This window comes from Miscanthus floridulus, chromosome 18 (assembly GCF_019320115.1).
Source record: "Miscanthus floridulus cultivar M001 chromosome 18, ASM1932011v1, whole genome shotgun sequence".
Classification (NCBI taxonomy): Eukaryota; Viridiplantae; Streptophyta; class Magnoliopsida; order Poales; family Poaceae; genus Miscanthus; species Miscanthus floridulus.
Window position 1 is genome coordinate 75,272,312 of NC_089597.1, and position 21,177 is coordinate 75,293,488.

At 45.1% G+C, this 21,177-nt stretch overlaps 1 protein-coding gene across 1 annotated transcript; it reads right to left on the reverse strand.

Moving 5' to 3' along the window:
• Positions 1-632: 632 nt before the first annotated feature.
• LOC136520779 (uncharacterized) lies at positions 633-12,471 on the reverse strand. Its single transcript, XM_066514430.1, has 4 exons — positions 11,696-12,471; positions 11,107-11,307; positions 9,556-9,639; positions 633-2,172 (listed from the first exon to the last, which is right to left on the reverse strand). The coding sequence occupies exons 1-4, from the start codon at positions 11,810-11,812 to the stop codon at positions 1,504-1,506; spliced, it is 1,071 nt and encodes a 356-aa protein (XP_066370527.1). The 5' UTR covers positions 11,813-12,471; the 3' UTR covers positions 633-1,503.
• Between the last annotated feature and the right edge of the window lie 8,706 nt (positions 12,472-21,177).

Genomic DNA, 21,177 nt, shown 5'->3' on the forward strand with positions numbered 1-21,177 from the left:
AACTCGTTCGATTCGTGTTCAGCTCGGCTCGGCTTGTTTTAACTTTTTTATGAGCTGAGCTGGAAATCTAGGTCGCTGTTTTAACGAGTCAGCTCGCGCGCTGCTCAAGAGCTCAAACGAGCTGAGGCCTATCAGCCCATGACCATGAATCCAGAAGATGATGACGCTGACCTAGAAGTGTCCACCTATTCTATTGATATGTAATCCTTATTTTCAGTTGTTTCATATGAATTTTAATTTTATAATTGTTGTGGTACTTAAATATTGATTTATGGATTGTTTTCTATGAAAAAGATGATAATGCTGACATTCAATTTATGGACTTTCCTAAGTCTGTGGTGGCAAGCAACTAGTAAGTATGCTGAAACTACATAGATCATGGATGGACCAGCTATGTTGCCTGGTTGATACTTTTTATGAACCTGACATGTATTAATCATGTATGGTTGCATAATGGTGGACATCACCTTCTGAAATTATTATGACATGAACATTATAAACAAGTGTGTCCTATTTTTTTATAGCTCACGAGCTAAACGAGCCGAGCTGAGCTGTCCTCTATCTCGTAATATTAATATATTAATGAGGTTAAACCGAGCCCAGCCGAGCAGGCTCGATATCCGGCCTACACATGTATCGCATTACGATTCCCTCAGTATTGCGTTACATTTCCCTGAACCAAAAGCTTTCTCAGTGTATCTCCGTTCCATCTAGGTGGATGATAACTTGCTACCCAATCACCCTTGTCTTGATTTCGCTTCTCATAACTGTTTTTTCTGCCCAACAGACAACCCTATAAAATCTCGGCATCATTCGGAGGAAGGCATGTTCCATGTCAAAAACAATAATTCTAGTGGTAGGTGTAATAAATAATTAAAGAGCCTCATGGCGCTTCAGGTATCCATCTAGCAAGGAGGTAGCCGCACAGAGGAACTCAGGGCAGCACAAACCCATGCTATCACCAGACTCAAGATTGGCAGTGCCCATTTCAATTCTGTTGGATAACTTGTGCACAGTTTAGAACGTGAAGTTTATTGATCCCCACTGTACAGAAAAGAACGATGCAAGTACATACGTACATCCGAAGCATACAGCCATTCAGGCGTTCAAGGCATGGCATTGGATGACAGGAAATCATATATTTCCTTAACAATATGGACGGGGAATTCTATACACGACGAGACAATTATTTTCCGGCGTATGTAATTTACAAAAATGTGGCAGATGCTTCTGGAAGCTGGGTACAGGTCCTAAGGCTGCAGTGATTAATCATCTACATAAAATTCTCAAAAAACATTTCTTCTGTTGTCTATTTTCCTGCACTAACTGTTCCCTCTTCGCTTCAGACTACATGATTTCTTCTATTTCGCCGCTGCATTAAATGACTTGTTTTTATCCAGAAAAGAATAGAATCAATCCTGTCCATGTTACACCAAAACATTTTCAGACGAGGCTCCAGCAGATATGTCCAAGTTTGAACTGAAACAGTAATACCAGCTCAGCTCATTTCATCAAATCCAAGAACACAAAGCCATTCCACAAGCTATGCAGCACCATCGATGCCAGTAGGTTGCGCGATCTTGCAAAGACCCCTCCCATCACCACTCCAAGAAACACTAAAGGCATCACCCTCTGGGCATTGAAGTGAGCGAGTGCGAAAGCAGCAGCACTTGCTAGAATCGACCATGGAAGTGGCATGTACCGTGTTAGAGATGGGAGAAGGAATCCTCGGAACACAATTTCTTCCCATATAGGTGCACATACGGTGACTACCACTGCATACAGAACCATTGCCACTGGATCACGTGCCACAATGGACTGTTCTACACTGGAAACCCCGACAACTGGACCTGGTGACATTGGAACTATGCTGATGTTTATGTGAGACAGCAGATTGACTAATGGGAATAACAGGCACCCAAATGCTACATCCAAATGCCATTTGCCCTTCAAATTGAACTCAAACCAGCCTGGAGGAAGAGGCCGGAATCTACCAAGGCATTGGTGAAGGATTGCAATCCCAGCAAGGCCTTCTGTTATGTCTGTCAAGAGACTATATAGTGCCTGGCCTCTGTGCGTCAATGTTTCCTTGCTAAACCCAGCAGCATGAGCCAAGAATGGCACTATCCAGGAACCCACAAACCAAAATGTGGCAATCCATAAAATCATGACCTGCATTCATAAATTACAAATGTGTCAGTTCTTTTTTTTTTTTTTCTCGAAAAACGCAGGAGATCTGCGTCTCATTATATTAAGAAGAAAGAGGGTAAAAGTACCCAACACTTACAAGACACCCAAACCCAACTCACACACACACGCTACTGCAGCCAAAAAAAACACAGATACACCTAAGATGGCTGCAAAACGACCCACACAGATCCAAAACACTAATCTCCAGGGAGATGGGCTGACAAGAGGGAAAGGCCTCGGGCTCCTGCTGTGGTCCACAACCGGCGCTCCTCCCCAGCCACTACTAAAGCCCCAGCAACACTAGGAGCTGCTCCATCAAAAACACAACGATTACGATGGTTCCAAAGAGTCCAGGCCCCCAGAATGATTAGGGAGTTAACCCCTTGCCTCACCAAACTAGAAGTAGCATTACTAGCTCTCTCCCACCAATCAAGAAAGGAATTTTCAGTAGGTTGTGGGGACAAGGCCTGGAGACCGACCTGCCGTAGCAAAATAAACCAGAACTCCCTAGCGAAGACACATTGAACCAGGAGATGGTTGATTGTTTCCTGCTCTTGATCACAGAGTGGACAGCCATCTGGGCAAGGCAATCCACGACGTGCAAGGCGGTCAGACGTCCAACACTTATTGTGTGCCACTAACCACATGAAGAAACGACATTTTGGTGGCGCCCAAGTCTTCCAAATCCTTTCCCATGGTGCAAAGAGAGTAGCACCTAAGAAAAAACCCTCATATGCCGCCTTGGCTGAATATTGGCCACTTGAAGAGAACCTCCAAATATGTTTATCCTCCCTTTCTGGCTGTAGAACAACGTCTGAAAGGATATCCCATAATTGGAGAACGTCAACCATTACTCCAACAGTTATAGCCCCCTCTATGTCTGTGATCCATGCCCGGTTATTGAGAGCTTCCTTGACTGTATGCTGCTTGATCCGTCTCTTAGAGATGACAGCAAAAAGTCGAGGAGCCAGCTCTGATATACTCTGACCATGCAGCCACCTGTCAGCCCAAAAAAGGGTATGTTCACCATCACCAACTTCAGAAATAACAGCCACCGCAAAGAAGGCTTTCACCTGATCAGGCACATGAATTGGGAGATGAGCCCAGGGGCGGTTTGGCTCTGTTTTCTGCAACCACAACCATCTCATTCTCAATGCCCAGCCGAGGGTTTTTAAATCTGAAATTCCTAGTCCCCCAAGCCCAGTTGGCCGGCAAACCTTTACCCATGCTACAAGACAATGTCCCCCCCTCGCTTCCTTGCGACCACGCCAAAGAAAGCCACGCCTTATTTTGTCAATTGCTTTGATAGCCCAAGCTGGGAGGTCAGTCGCCATGACAATGTATATAAGCATACCAGTGAGCACAAATTGAACCTGAATCTTCCTTCCTGCTCGTGTCATCAACTCCGCCTTCCAGCCCGGCAGTTGATCAGCAATGCGGTCAACAAAGTGCTGTACTTGACTCTTATTTAGTTTTTTCAATGAGAGAGGCAAACCTAAATATTTGCAAGGGAACTCAGCAAGGGCACAAGGCAGCAGGTTCTGAGTAATTGTCAAATCCAAGTCACCACACCTAATAGGCAGTACACTGCTCTTTTGAAGGTTTGTATTCAGACCCGAAGCTTCACCAAAAATTTGGAGGATATCCATTGTCACAGAAATGTCACTATCATCAGGTCGGAGGAAGAACACCACATCATCCGCGTACAGAGAGATTCGGTGTTGCAGATTTCTTGCTGAGAGAGGCTGTAAAAGACCCTCACTTGCCGCTTGGGCAATCAAGTGTCCCAAAACATCCATGACCAAGATAAATAGCATGGGAGAAAGGGGGTCACCTTGCCGTAGACCTCGCCGATGGGAAATACATTCCCCGGGGACCCCGTTCAAGAGGACTTGGGTGGTTGAGGAAAATAGCAGCCCACAAATAATATCTCTCCAGATTTGCCCAAAACCCAAGTGTTGCAAGACCTCCAAGAGAAAGGGCCAAGAGACCGAATCAAATGCCTTAGAAATATCCAATTTAAGGAGTATGCGGGGCTGTTTTTGTTGATGAAGATATCTAGCTGTTTGTTGCACCAACATAAAATTATCCTGTATGAAGCGCCCCTTTATGAACGCGCTTTGATTCGGCGAAACCATTTGCTGAAGACGACCAGCAAGCCGACTAGCCAATAACTTGGTGATAAGTTTAGCAAAGCTGTGTACCAAGCTGATGGGCCGGAAGTCTTTGGGCTGATCTGCACCATCTTTCTTTGGGAGCAGAGTGATGTAGGCTGAATTGAGAGTGCCAAAATTCATAAATTTCCTGCTCCAGAGTGCTGAGACTGCCGCCATGATGTCCTCCTTTATGATTGGCCAACAGGATTTGTAAAATCGTCCCGTAAAGCCATCCGGCCCAGGGGCTTTATCTGATGGCAGTTGCAGAATTGTCTTCCATACTTCTTCCTCATTAAAGGGAAGATCCAAATCAGCTAAGTCATGAGTATCAATTCCAATCTCATCCAAATTGACAGTTTGCAACCTGTCTGTGCAACTTCCAAGCAGATTTTCATAGAAATTATTAATAACTTCAGCTTTGTCTTGGTGGCTTGTACAGATGCGATCCCCGGAAATGAGGCGACCAATAAAATTCTTCCTCTTTCTATGACGGGCATGCAAGTGAAAGAGCTTGGTGTTGGCATCACCCTCCCGGAGCCGGCCAATGCGTGACCGCAGTCTATCAATAGTTCTACTCAAGGAAGCAAGGGCAAGACTGTGTTTCTTCAGATTATTCTTCAGCCACAATTCTCCTGGAGATAGGGAACGATTATCTTGAGCAATCTCAAACTGATGCAAGATTTCCCGCGTCAAGGCAAGCTGAAACTTCACATTACCAACCTTTTTGCTGCTCCATCTCTGTAATCCCTTAGCGGTTGCCTTAAACTTCTGGCTTAGAGTTAAGTAGGGGCAGGAGCCAGTAGGAACTGACATCCAGGCTGCAGCCACCGCCTCCTGAAAACCATCCAGTTTGGTCCAGAAAGACTCAAAATGAAATCTGCGCCTTCCTACTTTATTGTTCTGAAGTCCCAGCAAGAGTGGGCAGTGATCAGAGTCTTCTGAAGCCAAACTTTGAAGCAAACAATTAGGAAATTTATCCTCCCAGTCTACAGAGCAAAGAACCCTGTCCAATTTTACCAAAGTAGGGGAATCTTGCTGATTAGACCAAGTGTATTTGCGACCATGGAGGGGGATTTCTTTGAGGGCCAGATCATTAATGAATCGCCTGAACCGACCCATCATAGCCCTATTGTAGTTGACATTGTTCTTATCCTCATCCTTGTAAATCAAATTGAAATCTCCTGCTATCATCCAAGGCCCTTGACAGGTCGCCCGGATGTCACGAAGCTCCTGAAGAAACTGAATCTTATCCTCATTCCCCTGTGGTCCATAAACGCAGGTCAGCCACCACGTCTGTCCATTATCCGTGGAGAATTGAATGGACATACTAAAGTTGTCCACCCTCTGAGCACCTGAGATGCCCACATGGTGCCTCCAAGCGACTAGAATACCACCACTAGCCCCAACAGAGGGCAGAGCTAAGTATCCTGTGAAATCAGACCCAAGAGCAGAGAGAATGACCCTTTGGGATATGGCTGTGATCTTAGTCTCCTGAACACAAACAATATCTGCACAAGACGAAGCTACCAGAGAGCGCACTGAACCTTGCCTAGCAGTAGAATTCAGACCCCTAACATTCCAAATCAAAATTTTTTTTGGATCCATTAAACACACTTAAAGAACGACCACAAATCTGACCCAAATCAGACTTTCAGACTTTCACCATCAGTACATCATCACTCCCAGGCTCCAGCTCCTCAGGGAGAGACCAAAAAAACAATGCAGTCAGAGCCTGAAGATGAGAGTCTGAGAGCGGTTGCCCAAACAGCTTTGCATAATCGTTCTGGGCCTGTTGATTTATACCTTCATGCTCGTTAATGATGCCGAGAGAGCTCATCGCCTTCTTCTGTACTCTTCCTCCCATGTCAGTAGGGACCACATCGGCCTCGGCGCCAGCAAGCCGACGGCTGCGGCGGAGGCAAACCCTAGGAGGCAGCGACTTGCTTCCATGCTTGCTGACGGCAGGGACAGGCAATAAGCCTGTAGTGCGTTGAACTATCTTGTCGAAGAATACTGCCCGGGCATCAGGCGGAGTAGGAGGCACCGTTGAGGTCGCCGGGTCACCCAGAGTGATGGCCAGAGGTGGAGCAGCTGTAACCGCAACCACATCCCCAACCAACGAGGCCGGAGATGGAATGGCAGCAGCAGCCGCCGCCTCCCCACCCACAGGGGTCCTTGAGTGGTGGAAGCGGCGCCTAGAGTAAACTAGGAGCGGCTTCACTGGAGCTTGAGAGCACAGCGGCGGAGTGACCAGGAGGCTGAACTCTGGGATGGGAGGGGAAGATGATGGGGTTCGAGGTGAGGCCGGCAAATCCGTCGCCTCACCAGAGAAGAAACACAGAGGCGAACGCGGTGAGGCCGGCAAGCACTCCGTTGCCTCACTGCGATCCTCAGCTTCAGCACCAACCTCCGAAGGCCCAGACTTCTTTCGAAGCCCAAAGGGGGAATCCATAGGCCCATGGGAGGCCAGCCCAGGGGCACCAGAGACAGCCCACGGGAGCGTCAATTCCTCATCGACAGCAAACCGAACAAGCATGGGGGAAATCATTGATGGCGCAACATCGTCTGACGATAAAGGGTTGGCAGCTGCTGGGCTGTCATCAGTAGGGCCCTTCAAACCGTTGGCAGGCGACGCAGTAATGGGTGGCATAGAACCGAGGTGTTCAATCTCTGGGGAGCCTTGAACATCTAGCGTCCCCTGGAAACCCGCAACCTGTTCCGGAGTAGCCTCGAGCGAGGAAGCCGCCATTATGACGGCGCTTGAAAGGGCCACCACGTGGCCAACGCTCACCCGCTCAAGGACAGTCCGACGCCGAGAACCCCCGTGACCATCGCCCTGATTCGTCGGAGAAGACGGCGACGAGGAAGATGGACGTCGACGCCGCCGCTGAGCAGGAGAAACATCCCCGCCATCGCCCCCAGCAGGAGGCGGCCCGCCCTGAGCAGGAGGCGGCGGAGGGGGAGGAGTGCCAAGCCCGTGTAGGATGGAGCACTTGATTTCAATTGGGTAGGACAATAATCTCTTCACCGGGGGGGCCTCCATGGCAGCGACCGTAGGTTCGACGACCCAGAGCTCCTTAGAGGGTGGGAGTGCAGCCGGGTCCATGCACCACGCCGAACATCTGAAGGAGGCCAGGTTCACCAGCCCGAGGGTCTCTGGGTGCACTTGCTGGATGCTGGCCAGAGGGTTCAAAAACTGCTCCACAGTCGAGGTCTCCCAGACATGCGCAGGAATTCCTCGAAGCTCAAGATCAACCAACCATGGCAGGGTCCGTCCCGAGGCACCGGCCAATCGGCTCCACCGCTTGCACAGGAGGGTGAACGCAGGGGAGCGGAGTGGGGGTAGTCGCTGATCCACCAAGCGCTCGACTAAGCCAATATCAGGGAGGACAAGGAGATAACTCGAGTTGGAAGCTTGACGAAGCACCAGGGAGCCTGCCTCAACGCCCAGACGAATAGCGAGCACCTCCGCCACCTCTCTAGCCGGGGCCAAGGGCTCTGCAGCACAGACAGTCACGATCACAGCATGCGCGAGGTCCTCTTCTGCCCTAGCCATGCGATCATCCCAGTTGATAATGCATGGGGAAGCTTGCACAGGCATGACAGGAACTTCAGGGGGAGCCACCGACGCAGAAACCGAAGGCGCAGGATCAACATCCGCATAAGAGGCAGCCGGCTGACGGAAACGAGGCCGACGCCGACGACGCTTCTGCCTCTCCCCGTCACCCATGACGGCCCCCGACTTCACCGCCACAGCACCGCCGGCAGCCGAACGCGTAGCCCGATCCATCTCAGCCACCCCGCCACCAGAGATGTCACCTGCCGGAATGCCGTTGCAGGGATTATCTTCGGCAGGCAGCTGGGCTGAAGATTTGCGTCGCCAAACTCTCATAGCAGCTCCCAGGCTGTGCACAGGCCTAGCCGCCGCGGCCCCAGACTCCACACCCGCCGGTGAGCCGTTGCAGGGGAAGTCGCCAGGCGACGACATGGCTGGCCCAAGCCGTCTCCAGACAGGAACACGCTCCGGCCTCAAGGCTCCGCCACTTCCCGACTCCATGGGACACTCGTAGGAACGATGCCCCAGCAAACGGCAGAGAAAACACCGGGTTTGCTGACGGCACTGGGCGGCAGTGTGACCGGCAGACAAACAATTGAAGCACTTGCCCAATAAGTCAGCAGGGACGGGTCGACGAGGGGGGCAGGCTTCGCGCCGGCGCCGGCGCCGCACGCCACGTGACACCACCTCCTCCCACCCGCCAGGACCCGGGCCCCCACCTCCACGCCGCCCAGGAGCAGGGGAGCGGCGGGCAAGGATGATCCTGGGACGGGGCGGCGCAGGGACAGCTTCCACGGCGGCAGAGCCAACCGCCGTCACGGCCGCCGAAGGAGCCGAGGACGAAAGGACGACGTCGCGGAAGGAAGGCGAGCCGTCGGAGCACTCCGAGCCTGGGCTGTCACAGCCCCACCGCTCGTGCTTGGAGCGACCGCGAGAAAACAGAGGAGGGGAGGAAGTCGTCGCCGATGGGGAGAAAACTGGTCGCCTGCGCGACCGAGGAGGAGGTGGCCGGCGGGCTCGGGGTGAGCTCCGGCGGGAGGGCAGGGGGAGACGAGGCGACGGGAGAGGGAGAGACGCTTGGCATACCTACCTCAGCACATTTCAAGTGAAGTGCTAAGATCCTAAGCGATCATTAGATTTGATGAACACTTCTGATTTAACTACCTACTTAAGTCGGATGATCAACAACTAAGCATTCCCCATATGTGAAACTAGGCCTCAATGATGCCATCCATCATTCATTTCTTTTGTGTATAAATCTTGCTAGCATATATATGAGGGAGAAGATATACCATAACTAAAACAGAGATAAATGTATAAAATTCTCATTTGAACTGTATGACAAACAGCGAAGCCTTTTAGTCCCCACAAAGTTCAGGTTGGCAAAATCCTCAAGTGTGCTGTGTAAAATATAAAATACAAATAGAAACATGCTATAATTACTGCTAAAGTCTACAAAATGCATAGCTATATAGGTTTAAGACTACAATAGAAACTATGGACCCACACTGACAGTACATTGCATCTTTCAAATTTCAGCAGTCTGCCAACAATCGATGGAAAAGTAACGTATAAAACATGTCATTCAGCCTTAGAAAATGAAGCTGCAACTGAGCATTAGCGTCACCTCAGAAGATGGATGGAAGAACTAACCTGAGCAATGGTTTGTCCAGTCCAAGGTACTGTCCAGCGTTCTGTCTGAAATCTTACTATTCTGCCCAGTAAATTTTCTTTTATCTGAAACACAAATAGAGAATTCTCATTGACCAGACAATGAAAATACCCAAACACTTATATTCCTCCAAGAAGCAAAATACATAGTAGAGCAGTAAAACTTTTAATGGTATCTAGTGTTTGGCCTTTTAGTACAATTTAGATTTACTAGTAAAACGCATGCAAGATGCCAAACTAAAGAGCTTGGCAGTAAAGTGTAGCATAATGCACAAAGTTGTCTTGCAAATTTATATCCACAGTACTTACTTCTGTCCTAAACATTAAAATGGTCATCCTAGATGTTCATTAAAACCTCATATAAACATAACCAAACACAGCTAAGCGAAAATTGATCTGTTACATGTATTTAAATGGTTGATAATAACAGGTAGACAAATCATAGGATAAAAGCTGCCTTTTGAAACTATTTTCCTGTTATCTCTAAAAAATTGAACTTTTTGTTTCAATTAAAGCAACTTCCCGGGACTGAACCACATGCATGGCAGAACATTTTCTAACTCTTCATACTTTATATGCTTTATAATGAAACATCCAGGACATTGTGCATACAAATGGCACTACAGAGTCAGAGATGCTAGTAAGCTTATATTAAGCCCATATTTTGTTCTGTTTGGAAGTGTTATAAGACCTGGATAGTGAATATCCATCATAAGAGCAACTCCAAGACTCTCTAAATCATTCATAATTGTTAGGAATAGAGATTTTGGTGAAAAAATAACCTCCAATAGCTTCTTTAATTGGCTAGCCAAATATAGCCCTCATCTATTCCGGATTTCTCGCTAGTCAAACATAGAAAGCGAGAAGGGCTCTTTAGAGCGCACACAAGATATAGAAAAGCTGTTGGAGAGTGAAAGAATATAAAAAACGACTTTTATGCAAATGACTTTCCAAATGATGATTTAGAGAGTGAGCTTTAAAAAGACTCTTGGAGATGCTCTAAGCTAGATAACTGAAGTTATTTATCTGTCAATTCAGTTATTTATTTCTATCAGTGCAGTTTAGTATAATTTTCAATTAAGTTCCATCAAAACCCAATAACACTCCCAATTCTCATATCATTACAAGTATGATGTTTGGTCAGTTAAACACCTAGGAATAGAAACAATTGTTGTGTTGGGTGGCCAAATGCTGCTATCGGTGCTAATATATAAACACATACAAATTTGTATATGTCCTGATTAATAGTTACAATTTAACACAGCATGCAAATTGCCATATGAACAGTTGTAACAAATTCTATAGCAGTTTTATAATTATGACCAATAGTTTTCATTTCAGTTTCTTACATGAAATTATCAGACAATCAAGGCAATATAAGTCGACAATCCAGTTATGCAGTAGTTTTAGCTTTGTTGTATCCTAAAGAATGAGGCCATACTTTTTCTCTCAAGCATCCCATCCAAGTTGTACATTCCATGCCCAAATTTACTAGAGTACAAATTACAAACAAGTCAAGCAAATCAGACTTGCCTTCTGCAGTTGCAGGAACCAATCCCCGTCCTTGAAATTCTGCTCCTGCTCCTCATTTGAGCTACTCACCTCCTCCTCTTTCACCTCTGCACCACCTGTGCTCTGTGATTGGGCAGCATACTTGAAGCCATCACCTTCGTCAGATGTTGTCGGTCCATCCTGATCATTTCTGAAGCATGTGACGTGCCACAATGTCCATACCTAAAAGCTCAAAGGAAAGAGAAAAGAAGCTCCGGATTATTCCAAGACCAAAAAAAGGCCCAGGAGTAACAGATTGACTAAGCATAGAACATAGTCAGGTGATGAGCAACATTGCAGTTCCTAGAACGAACTGGATACACTGATCACCACAGTATACGAGTTTCTTTAACCAATTCAGAACTCCAACCTGTAATCAGTCAGCACGCGCAACAAAAATGCAAGTCTGAAGCCCAGATTTAAGCAGGGAAATGCAAAATTCAATAAATCCAAGCAACAGAAGAGGGCAAATTATGTACTGCTGAACGAAGGTTTAGCTGCCCCGCCCCCCCCCCCCCCCCCCCCCCCCCATATGCGCAAGCAGGTAGAATCGAGTGACAGAGAGACGTACCTTCGCTGCAGCCGCACACCGAGGCCCGAAGCCGAGTGACGGCCTCGCGGCGGAGAGAGGTGGGAGCCGAACCCGGAACCTTGGAGCGGGAGGGGCGAGGCACGAGGCGGAGGACATGGGTGGTGTGGGGGTGTAGGCGCCACGACCCACGACGGACGGCTCCGGGCCAGGCTGTGCTTGCTTTCACCTCCAGCCTCGCCTCTTGATCCGTCTGCTCTCTTCGCCCTTCGCGTCTGCTCTCTTCGCCCTTCGGCGACGCGGCTTCGCACGCCGCCGTGGAGAGGCGCAGTCCGGAGAGGCGCACGCTACCCCAAATTTCCAAAAAGCACACGTTACATCGAATATTTACGGCCCATAGAGTATTAAATATTAAAAAAAAAAACTAATTACATAATTTAATAAAAAATTACGAGACAAACGTTTTAAACCTAATTAATCTATAATTAAATATTAATTATCAAATAAAAACGAAACTGCGTTAGCTCCAAATTCTAACGTCGTCTGTACTCTGCGCAGGATATTTAACTTTTTACCGAATGTCACCTCTCGTAAGAATTGCACCTACGTATTTACTCTCGACAGAGAATATTTAATATATTTTCGTTATTTTTTTTTCACGTAGCACGTCAACTCGACCTGGATAGGACAGATCACGAAAAATAACATTTTTTCCCTCGTCTCTTTCTTCAATCTCTATGCCCTTCCTCGCTCAAGCTCCGGCCATGGCCCGGACCTGGGTCCCTGGCAGATTTGCCCCGAAACCCTCCCACGGGCTCGGTCGCAGGGGCACGCGCAGCCACCGAGGACACAAGGCTGGGGCACGGCTGCCGAGGTGCAGGGTCGCGACACAGCCGCCGGCGCAGGTCAAGGCGCGTCCGCCGGCGCGGGGTCTAGGCGCGTCCGCCGGCGCAGGGCCAGGGCGCGCGGCTTCCGGCGCGGGGCCAGGGCGGGCGCGGCCGCCGGCGCGGAGCCAACGCGCGGCCGCAGTCGCCGGGGCATCCTCCAGGCGTCGCGGGAACGAGCGCGTCCGCCGGCACGGGGCCAGCGCGCGGCGCGGTGCCAGGCGTCCTCTTGCGTGCGCTCGAGTACAGCTGGCTGTGAGCTGGTACAGGCTCTTGCGTGCGTGCATGGGGACCAGCTCTTGCGGTACAGGCTCTTGCGTGAAGATTTCCATGGAAGAAGACGCCAGGAGTAGAAAAGAAAAAGGTAATTAGGGCCATCGTCGGCCATGGCCGGAGCTCGAGGCAGGAAGGAACATAGGGTGTGTTTCGCGAAATGAAAATTTTTGACGTCACATCGGATGCGTGGGATGTCGGAAGGGGTTTTCGGATAATAATAAAAAAACTAATTACATAGCTCGCCTGAAAACTGCGAGACGAATTTATTAAGCCTAATTAATCCATCATTAGCGCATGTTATAGACTGTTCGGCAGGACTGAAAAACATTGTTCCGACGGATTGTTGTGAGAGAAAAATACTGTTCTGGCAGGACGTGAACAGTGATTTCGTGAGTGACAGAGCCAGCCAGCCAAACAGCCTCATAGTTACTGTAGCACTTTATGGCTAATCATGGACTAATTAGTCTTAAAACATTCGTCTCACGTACTCCATACATATGCCACAAGATTCGATGTGATAGTTTGGAGTGAAAATTTTTTAGAACTAAACCAGACCATAGACGGAAGAAATAGATGATGGGCAAAAACGTCGTTTTGTGTGGTCGGTGTATGCTCCCAAGTAAGTTGGCGTGTCAGGTTAACGAAAATGGTAAGTCAAATGTTTTATCTCGGTGGTAAATATGTAGGAGTAATTTTAAAAATAATATTCGAAGATGTGACATTTATTATAATGGTAAAAAGTTAAATATTCCCTGGATACGACTTGAGAGACTTACTGAGTTATTGTGACTGTGATCTCGTAAAGGAGCTGTTTGGTTCGATGTTTTTGGCCCGTAAGTAGTTTACAGCGGTAACAGATCGCGTTGCATTGTGTTTGGTTAGCCCAGCCCGTAACCGATGCCACTGTAAACCGATCCAGCCCCATACAACACGGTTGCCCCTCGTCTCCTGGCGCTATCCGGTCCCGTCGCAGTCGCGCATGCAGACTCGCGAAGAAAAGAGCGCCGCGTCCCTCTTCCCCATGCGCTCTACTGTTCTCTCCTCCAACCCGTTCCCGCCACTGCCGTTTTACCAAACACATGGCGTAATCAATTCCCCTGCAACTGATACGGGTGGGAATCATCTCCATAAACGTCACCTTAGTAGTTACCGAGAACTCAAGGTAGCCATCGAATAAGTTATTTTAAAATAAATTATTATTGGAAACTCTAAGTGACGACTAGTGCGTGACCAGCGCTCACGCGGCCAGGCCTGCCTAGTGCATGCGTGCGTATACCGTTCGATAGTGTTTGCATGATTCACGCCATACAACCGGCCCGTCGCCCAGTGCATGTGAGTGTAGACCATGAGATAGTGTTTTCACTGCAACTCCTCATGAGACATGGAGGTAGGCTGCTCTATACATTTTTGTTTTGCTTTCTTTCTTTTAAAAATATAATAACTTTCTTATACTTAGTCTGTTGTTAGTTTTATATGCACCATTGTATTTCTTATGATGAGATCTATAAAACTAGACCCATGATGCCTATATTTTAAAATATATTCTTTTATAGTGGTTACTTATGTTGTATATATAGTAGCTACTTATGTATTTTATAGATTATGGTAATCAAAATAAGTGGCCACTTGCTAAAATAACTTAAATTACACTTGACAGAAGCACATAATTTTAAACGAATTTGCAGAATGGATTAATATTGTTGAGGCCCCGGGTTGGCAATTTTTTTGTGTTTTCTTGCTGATCCGAGTATTATTATGATAAGTATTTACGTATTTTGTGGAATGTTTTTTCTTTAGTTGTCATTTTTCTATTTGTCAAATTTAGTTTAATTTTCTAGTTGTCGATTTCTGTTTCAGTCATATGTTTCTGTTTTTTGTTTTTTATTATGTCTACTTTAGTTTTGAGTTTGTATTTGTCATTAACCGTTCAATTTGCTAGTTGTTAATTTTAGTTTTATTTTCTAGTAATTTTAGTTTTTGTAATATGTTTTAGTTTTTTATTGAGTTTTCTTTATTTTTTTCTATTTATCAATTTAAGTTTTATTTCTGATTGTTAATTTCTGTTTCAGTCTTATGTTTCCGTTTTTTATTTTTATGTGTCTACTTTAGTTTTTAGTTTCTATTTGTCAATTTAAGTTTTATTTTCTGGTTGTCAATTTCAGTTTCCGGTAATTTCAGTTTGTGTAATATGTTTTAATTTTTTGTTTTTTATTGTGTTTACTTTATTTTTCATTTTTTTTAAATTTCAATTTTAGTATTATTTTCTAATTGTCAATTTGAGTTTCAGTCTTATGTTTTAGTTATTTGTTTTTTATTGTGTCTACTTTAGTTTTTAATTTCGATTTGTACTATTGAGCCACTTGTGATGAGATCTATGAAATAAGACTATGATGCATGTGTTTCAAAATAGTTTATATATGCTGGCAACTTATGTTATATATGTAATAGCTATTTATGTATTCAGCGTGTAGCAACCTATATATTAACTTTCCAACAAATTATATATACTAGCAAGCGTGTAGCAACTTACGTATTAAACGTGTAACAACTTATTTTTCATTTTTTAATATTTTTTATTTTTTACTTATTTGTACTATTGAGCCACTTGTGATGAGATCTAAGAAATACGACCATGATGCATGTGTTTCAAAATAGTTTGTATGTACCGGCAACTTATGTTATATATGTAATAACTATTTATGTATTCAGGGTATAGCAATATATATATTAACCTTCCAACAAATTATATATATTAGCAAACATGTAGCAACTTATATATTAAGCATGTAGCAACTTATTTGTCAATTTCATTCTTTATTATTTATTGTCGCTTTCGGTTCTAGTTTATTGTAAAGTTTTGTATAATAACTTGCTCTCCTAGTTAACAGCTTATGCAATGCTTGTTTTAATAATTTATCCCTCCATGTTGCAGCTTGTCTTGTTTTGAGCCGCTATTCTTATTAGGGGTTAGTATCTTTATGTAAATTTTATTATATTCTCATGATAACAACTTCAGTATATTTTTTAGTAACAACTTTAGTATTACAGGTAGTAACTTCTTTGATAAATCTCTTAACACATTTACACATAAATTACTTATAACCTTTTTTGAAACATAGGCAAGTGGGGTCTAGTTTTGTTTGTCTCGTCACGTAAAACGTATGGGTGCAAACAGAATTGAAAACGGATACACCGTTTTAAATCTATAGCAATTTAAAGAAAGGCCATGTTTGGTTTCTACAGGTGCTCCTAAAATTTCTATCATATCGAATGTTTAGACACATACATGGAGTATTAAATATAGACTAATTACAAAACTAATTACATAACTTGCGATTAATTTGCGAGACGAATCTTTGAAGCCTAATTAGTCTATGATTTGACAACGTGGTGCTACAGTAAATAAGTGCTAATGACAGATTAATTAGGTTTAAAAATCGTCTTATAAATTACCTCCATCTATGTAATTGGTTTTATAATTAATCTATATTTAATGTCCTTTAGTAGTATCTAAACATTCGATGTGACCTGAGTTTTAGCAGCGACCGAAGAACCAAACACCTAAAATACGGAGTAGTATTTTGTTTTCTTGGTTTGCGTGCTGACCACATGAAGGCAATGGCGGCAACAGGCTTCTCGGGGCACAGCCGCACAGGCTTGTCGGGGCGTATGCACTGCCGCACTGGCTTGCTGCGTGCTGGTCCCCGCGTGGGCTGGGTCGCACGCTTCCGGTATGCGTGACGGGTCGCGCTATATCCGTCTCCAATTAGGGGCCGTTTGGTACGGCTATGAGGTGCTTCGGCTCCTCAACTGTAGGACTCATGTAGCTGTCCTGTAGCAAGGAGCCAGCTGAAGCCCTAAAAATTAGCTTCGCCGGCTCCTTCATTCTGCAGTTTATTTTTTGGATGTTGTTGATGGAATGGCTTCTCCCTACAATGATGCACAAGGTTCAACAGTGCACATGTAGGTTAAGCCGGAGCCCTTAGGAGCCACGCTAAAGAGGCCCTTATTATATGGCAAGCTACAGTATATATATAAGAGTACTCCCTTCATACTGGTAATTTAAGTTGTTTGGACAATGCTTGAGTAAAATATTAAAAATATAAATCATGAATAACTTTTAAGTTGTTGTGTTTGGAAATATAAAAACCATATGAATAGATTTGTCTTGAAAAGTACTTTCATAAAAATATACATATATCACTTCCTAATAAATATTTTTATAAAAAGGAAATCAAAGTTATGCTTTGGAGACTGTGTCATTATCCAAAACGTCTTGAATTACCAGTACAGAAGGAGTACTAAATATCATATATGTTGCTCGTACAGTTATGGGCATTGAATACGATGACACGCGGATACAACATGTTGGCAGAAAAAAAAATTACTTCATCATGAGATTTTAGGCATCAAGGCGATAAAAAACAATGGATTATCGTGTTTGAAGCCTAAGCAAAGAAAGAATGTTTTGGGCCCAATGTGCCAAAACTGGTCTAGTCGGATTCCCAAACCGGCTAGGCTAGGTTCTCTGTAGCCTATTTGGCAGACCTTCCTAGCCCCGAGGTTAGCCAGTTTCAAGATTCAGCTAAGTCGTTTTTCTGGACAGAGACCGATTCAAGTCCAACTCGATCTCGGCTCATGTTTTGACGTGGGAAACTTATAAAATACATCTTAGATATATTTCCTACTAGGATAAGATCAACTCCTCTATATATATCGGAGGGCCACGGCTGATTGAGAAATCCAACATCAAATCATAAAAAAATAATCTACTATCTTTTTACCTAACTTTTCCAACCCCCTACTATTCGACACGTCTCTCGAGGAGATTTAGTGGCGTTCTAGGTGGCCTTGTCGACCCTAGGCCAACCTCGATGTGCATCTCTGAAAGGTCCTAATGGCTAGAGGGGGTGAATAGCTTATTAAAAATTTCTACAACAACACTTAGCAAACCGGTTAGACAATTATGAGGCAAAGCAAGTGTTGCGCTAGCCTACTAAAATTTGCAGCCACCTACCATAATTTTAGTTTCTATAGTCTCTATCCACACAATGGCTATGTCACTACACTAAGTTAGTGTGCTCTCAAAGGCTAACTAAAGAGCCACGCTAACCAAACTAACAAGCTCTCACGACTAGCTACACAAAAGAGCTTGACAACTAGTTTACGGTAATGTAAAAAAAGAGAGCAAGATGATTATACCACCGAGTCGAGGAATGAACCAATCAATCACAAGAATGAATACCAATAAAGACCAATCACCTCGGAATCAAATGATAACACAATGATTTTTTACCGAGGTTCACTTGCTTGCCGGCAAGCTAGTCCTCGTTGTGGCGATTCACTCACTTGGAGGTTCACGCGCTAATTAGCATCACATGCCAAACCCTCAATAAGGTGCCACACAACCAACATAAGATGAGGATCACACAAGCCACGAGCAATTCACTAGAGTACATTTTGACTCTCCACCAAGGAAAGGTCAAGAACCCCTCACAATTACCACGATCGGAGTCAGAAACAATCACCAATCTCCACTCGACTATCCTCGCTGCTCCAAGCTGTCTAGATGGCAGCAACCACCAAGAGTAACAAGCAAATCCTATAGCGAAACATAAACACCAAGTGCCTCTAGATACAATCACTCAAGTAATGCACTTGGATTCTCTCCCAATCTCACAAAGATGATGAATTAATGATGGAGATGAGTGGGAGGGCTTTGGCTAAGCTCACAAGGTTGCTATGTCAATGCAAATAGCCAAGAGGGTGAGCTTAAGATGGACAAACGATATTTATAGACACCCCCCAAACAATAGAGCTGTTGGCTCAAATATTGGGCTGACTGCAGGACGACCGGACGCGCAGGTCGTGTGCACCAGACGCGTCTAGTGTGATGACCGGACATGTCCGGTCGCTATGTCTGGTTGCAGCCTGACCACCACGTGCCCCATTCAAATTGTTTAGCCATTCGCGTCCAACGGCTATCTCTACGCACAGTAATACTACGTGATCGAACGCGCTGTTAGAAAACGACCGGACGTGGGAGACGCAGCGTCTGGTCGAGTCTAAAGAGCTCTCAGAGCTGCTCTGGACCGACCAGACGTGTCCGATCACGCTAGACCAGACGCTCCCAGTGTTCGATCAATTATTGTGCTGAAAACTCAAGACTTGCTGGTTCACACCGGACGCGTCCGGTGTGGCGACCGAACACGTCCGGTCGCTCTCTGCAATCCTGCTTCAGGCTATATCACTTTGCCCTGATGCTGAACAGTAACTCATCAGCGTTCGGTCACATCAGGAACACTACCACCTGAGATAGTACCGGACACGTTCGGTACGCATGTCGGACACGTCTGGTCACCCTGCGACCAGCGCATTCAACTCCTTTTCAATTCTATCTTCTTTACCCTTGCTCAAATGTGCCAACCACCAAGTGTATCACCTTGTGCACATGTGTTAGCATATTTTCACAAATGTTTTCAAGGGTGTTAGCACTCCACTAGATCCTAAATGCATATGCAATAAGTTAGAACATCTAGTAGCACTTTGATAATCGCATTTTGATACGAGTTTCATCCCTCTTAATAGTACGGCTATCGATCCTAAATGTGATCACACTCGCTATGTGTCTCGATCACTAAATCAAAAAGCTCCTATCAATTTAACCTTTGTCTTGAACTTTTTGTTTTTCTCTTTCTCCTTTTCAAAGTCCAAGCACTTGATCATCACCATGGCATCACCATCATTATGATCTTCACCATTGCTTCACCACTTGGAATAATGCTACCTATCTCATGATCACTTAGATGAACTAGGTTAGCACTTAGGGTTTCATTAATTCACCAAAAACAAACTAGAGCTTTCAATCTCCCCCTTTTTGGTAATTGATGATAACCCTTACACAAATATATGAATTGAATTTTAATTGAATCCATGTTGCTTGCCCAAGCATATTTACCATGTGTAAAAGGATATGGACAAGTTTCATGAATCCCATATGGAAGCAATTGCTCCCCCTATATATGTGTTAAAAGATTGGATTATAGCTTACACATATGCTTAGATAGGAAATATAGGAGACAATGTCTACCAAATGATGCTAAGGTATAAGAGATGGACCTTTGAAGCGTGATACCAATCGGAGTGCACCAATATACCATCCTTAACACCATTAGTAACTAGGCATACACAAAAACTAGAATACCCTATGAGATCAATATTAGAAGCAAGGGTCTAGTTTTCATAATATGAGTATGAGTCTAGTTACTTAACCTATGCATGCTAGTTTTTTATTTCATCATTCAATCCTACAACTAGCATATACCACACAAGCATGGATATTGAAATTTAAAACTTGTGCCATGCAAGCAAATATATGAAATACACATTTAAATGCATCATACAAGTTCATGAGCTTGCTTCCCCTACTTGTGTGCTTAATATTTTAATTGATCCCCTTCATTTGTCATATCTCTCCCCCTATGTCAAGTTTTCCCCTTATCACTTATATCTTTGTTTCTTTTCTCCTTTGTTGTCTTTTCACTACCTGTCGGTGCAAAAAGTGACCAACTAGTAAATATTTGTCGTTTTACCGTACGTTGTGATCGGATGTGGCCTAGCACTCAATGACACAGGGTTTATACTAGTTCAAGCAACGTGCCCTATGTCTAGTTTGAGTTAGTCGGTGACTTTATTCCTGAGCCCAGGTGCTCGAAGTTTGCTATGGGGTTACAAACGAGAGGAAGTAAGATGGGGGTATCAGAGGTCCGGTCGAACTCTAGACCGAAGGGCCAAGAGTGATGGGAGCTTCGACATGCGCTAAGCGTTCGAACGTATGCTTCGTCTATCTTAGAGTTCTAGATCCAAGAAGAGAGAATCAGAGTGATCTGTCTGTTGTTCATTGGAATCCTTGGTTGTTCGGTTTGTCCAAATCGATCGTCCTTTTGGAGAGGGCGCATCCCCTTTTATAGATGAAGGGGACGACCTTACAAGAGAGAGAGTGATAGAAAGAGAGTGTGTGTGCTACCTAGTCTTGTTGCTCACACCATCAGGTACAAGGTGGTTTGTGGGTGCCCACAAAACTATTGACGCCCAGACGCATGTGTTAGGCTTCATCGTATTCTTCTGGTATGGACAATGTCGGTGCCTACCATACTATAGAACAAATGTCAGTGCCCACAACACTGTTCATGTCCTGCCATTTCAGAAGGTTACAAAGTACCCTTCTAACATGGCCTGACAGTACTGTCCTATGGGTTTGTAGGGTACAGTCCTCGGTATTGTGGTTGACTTGAGAGCCCTGCCTTACTTGCTCCGCCTAATTCTTTGGGTTCTTACCGAGCGGGCGTCCCCATTCGGTTGTTT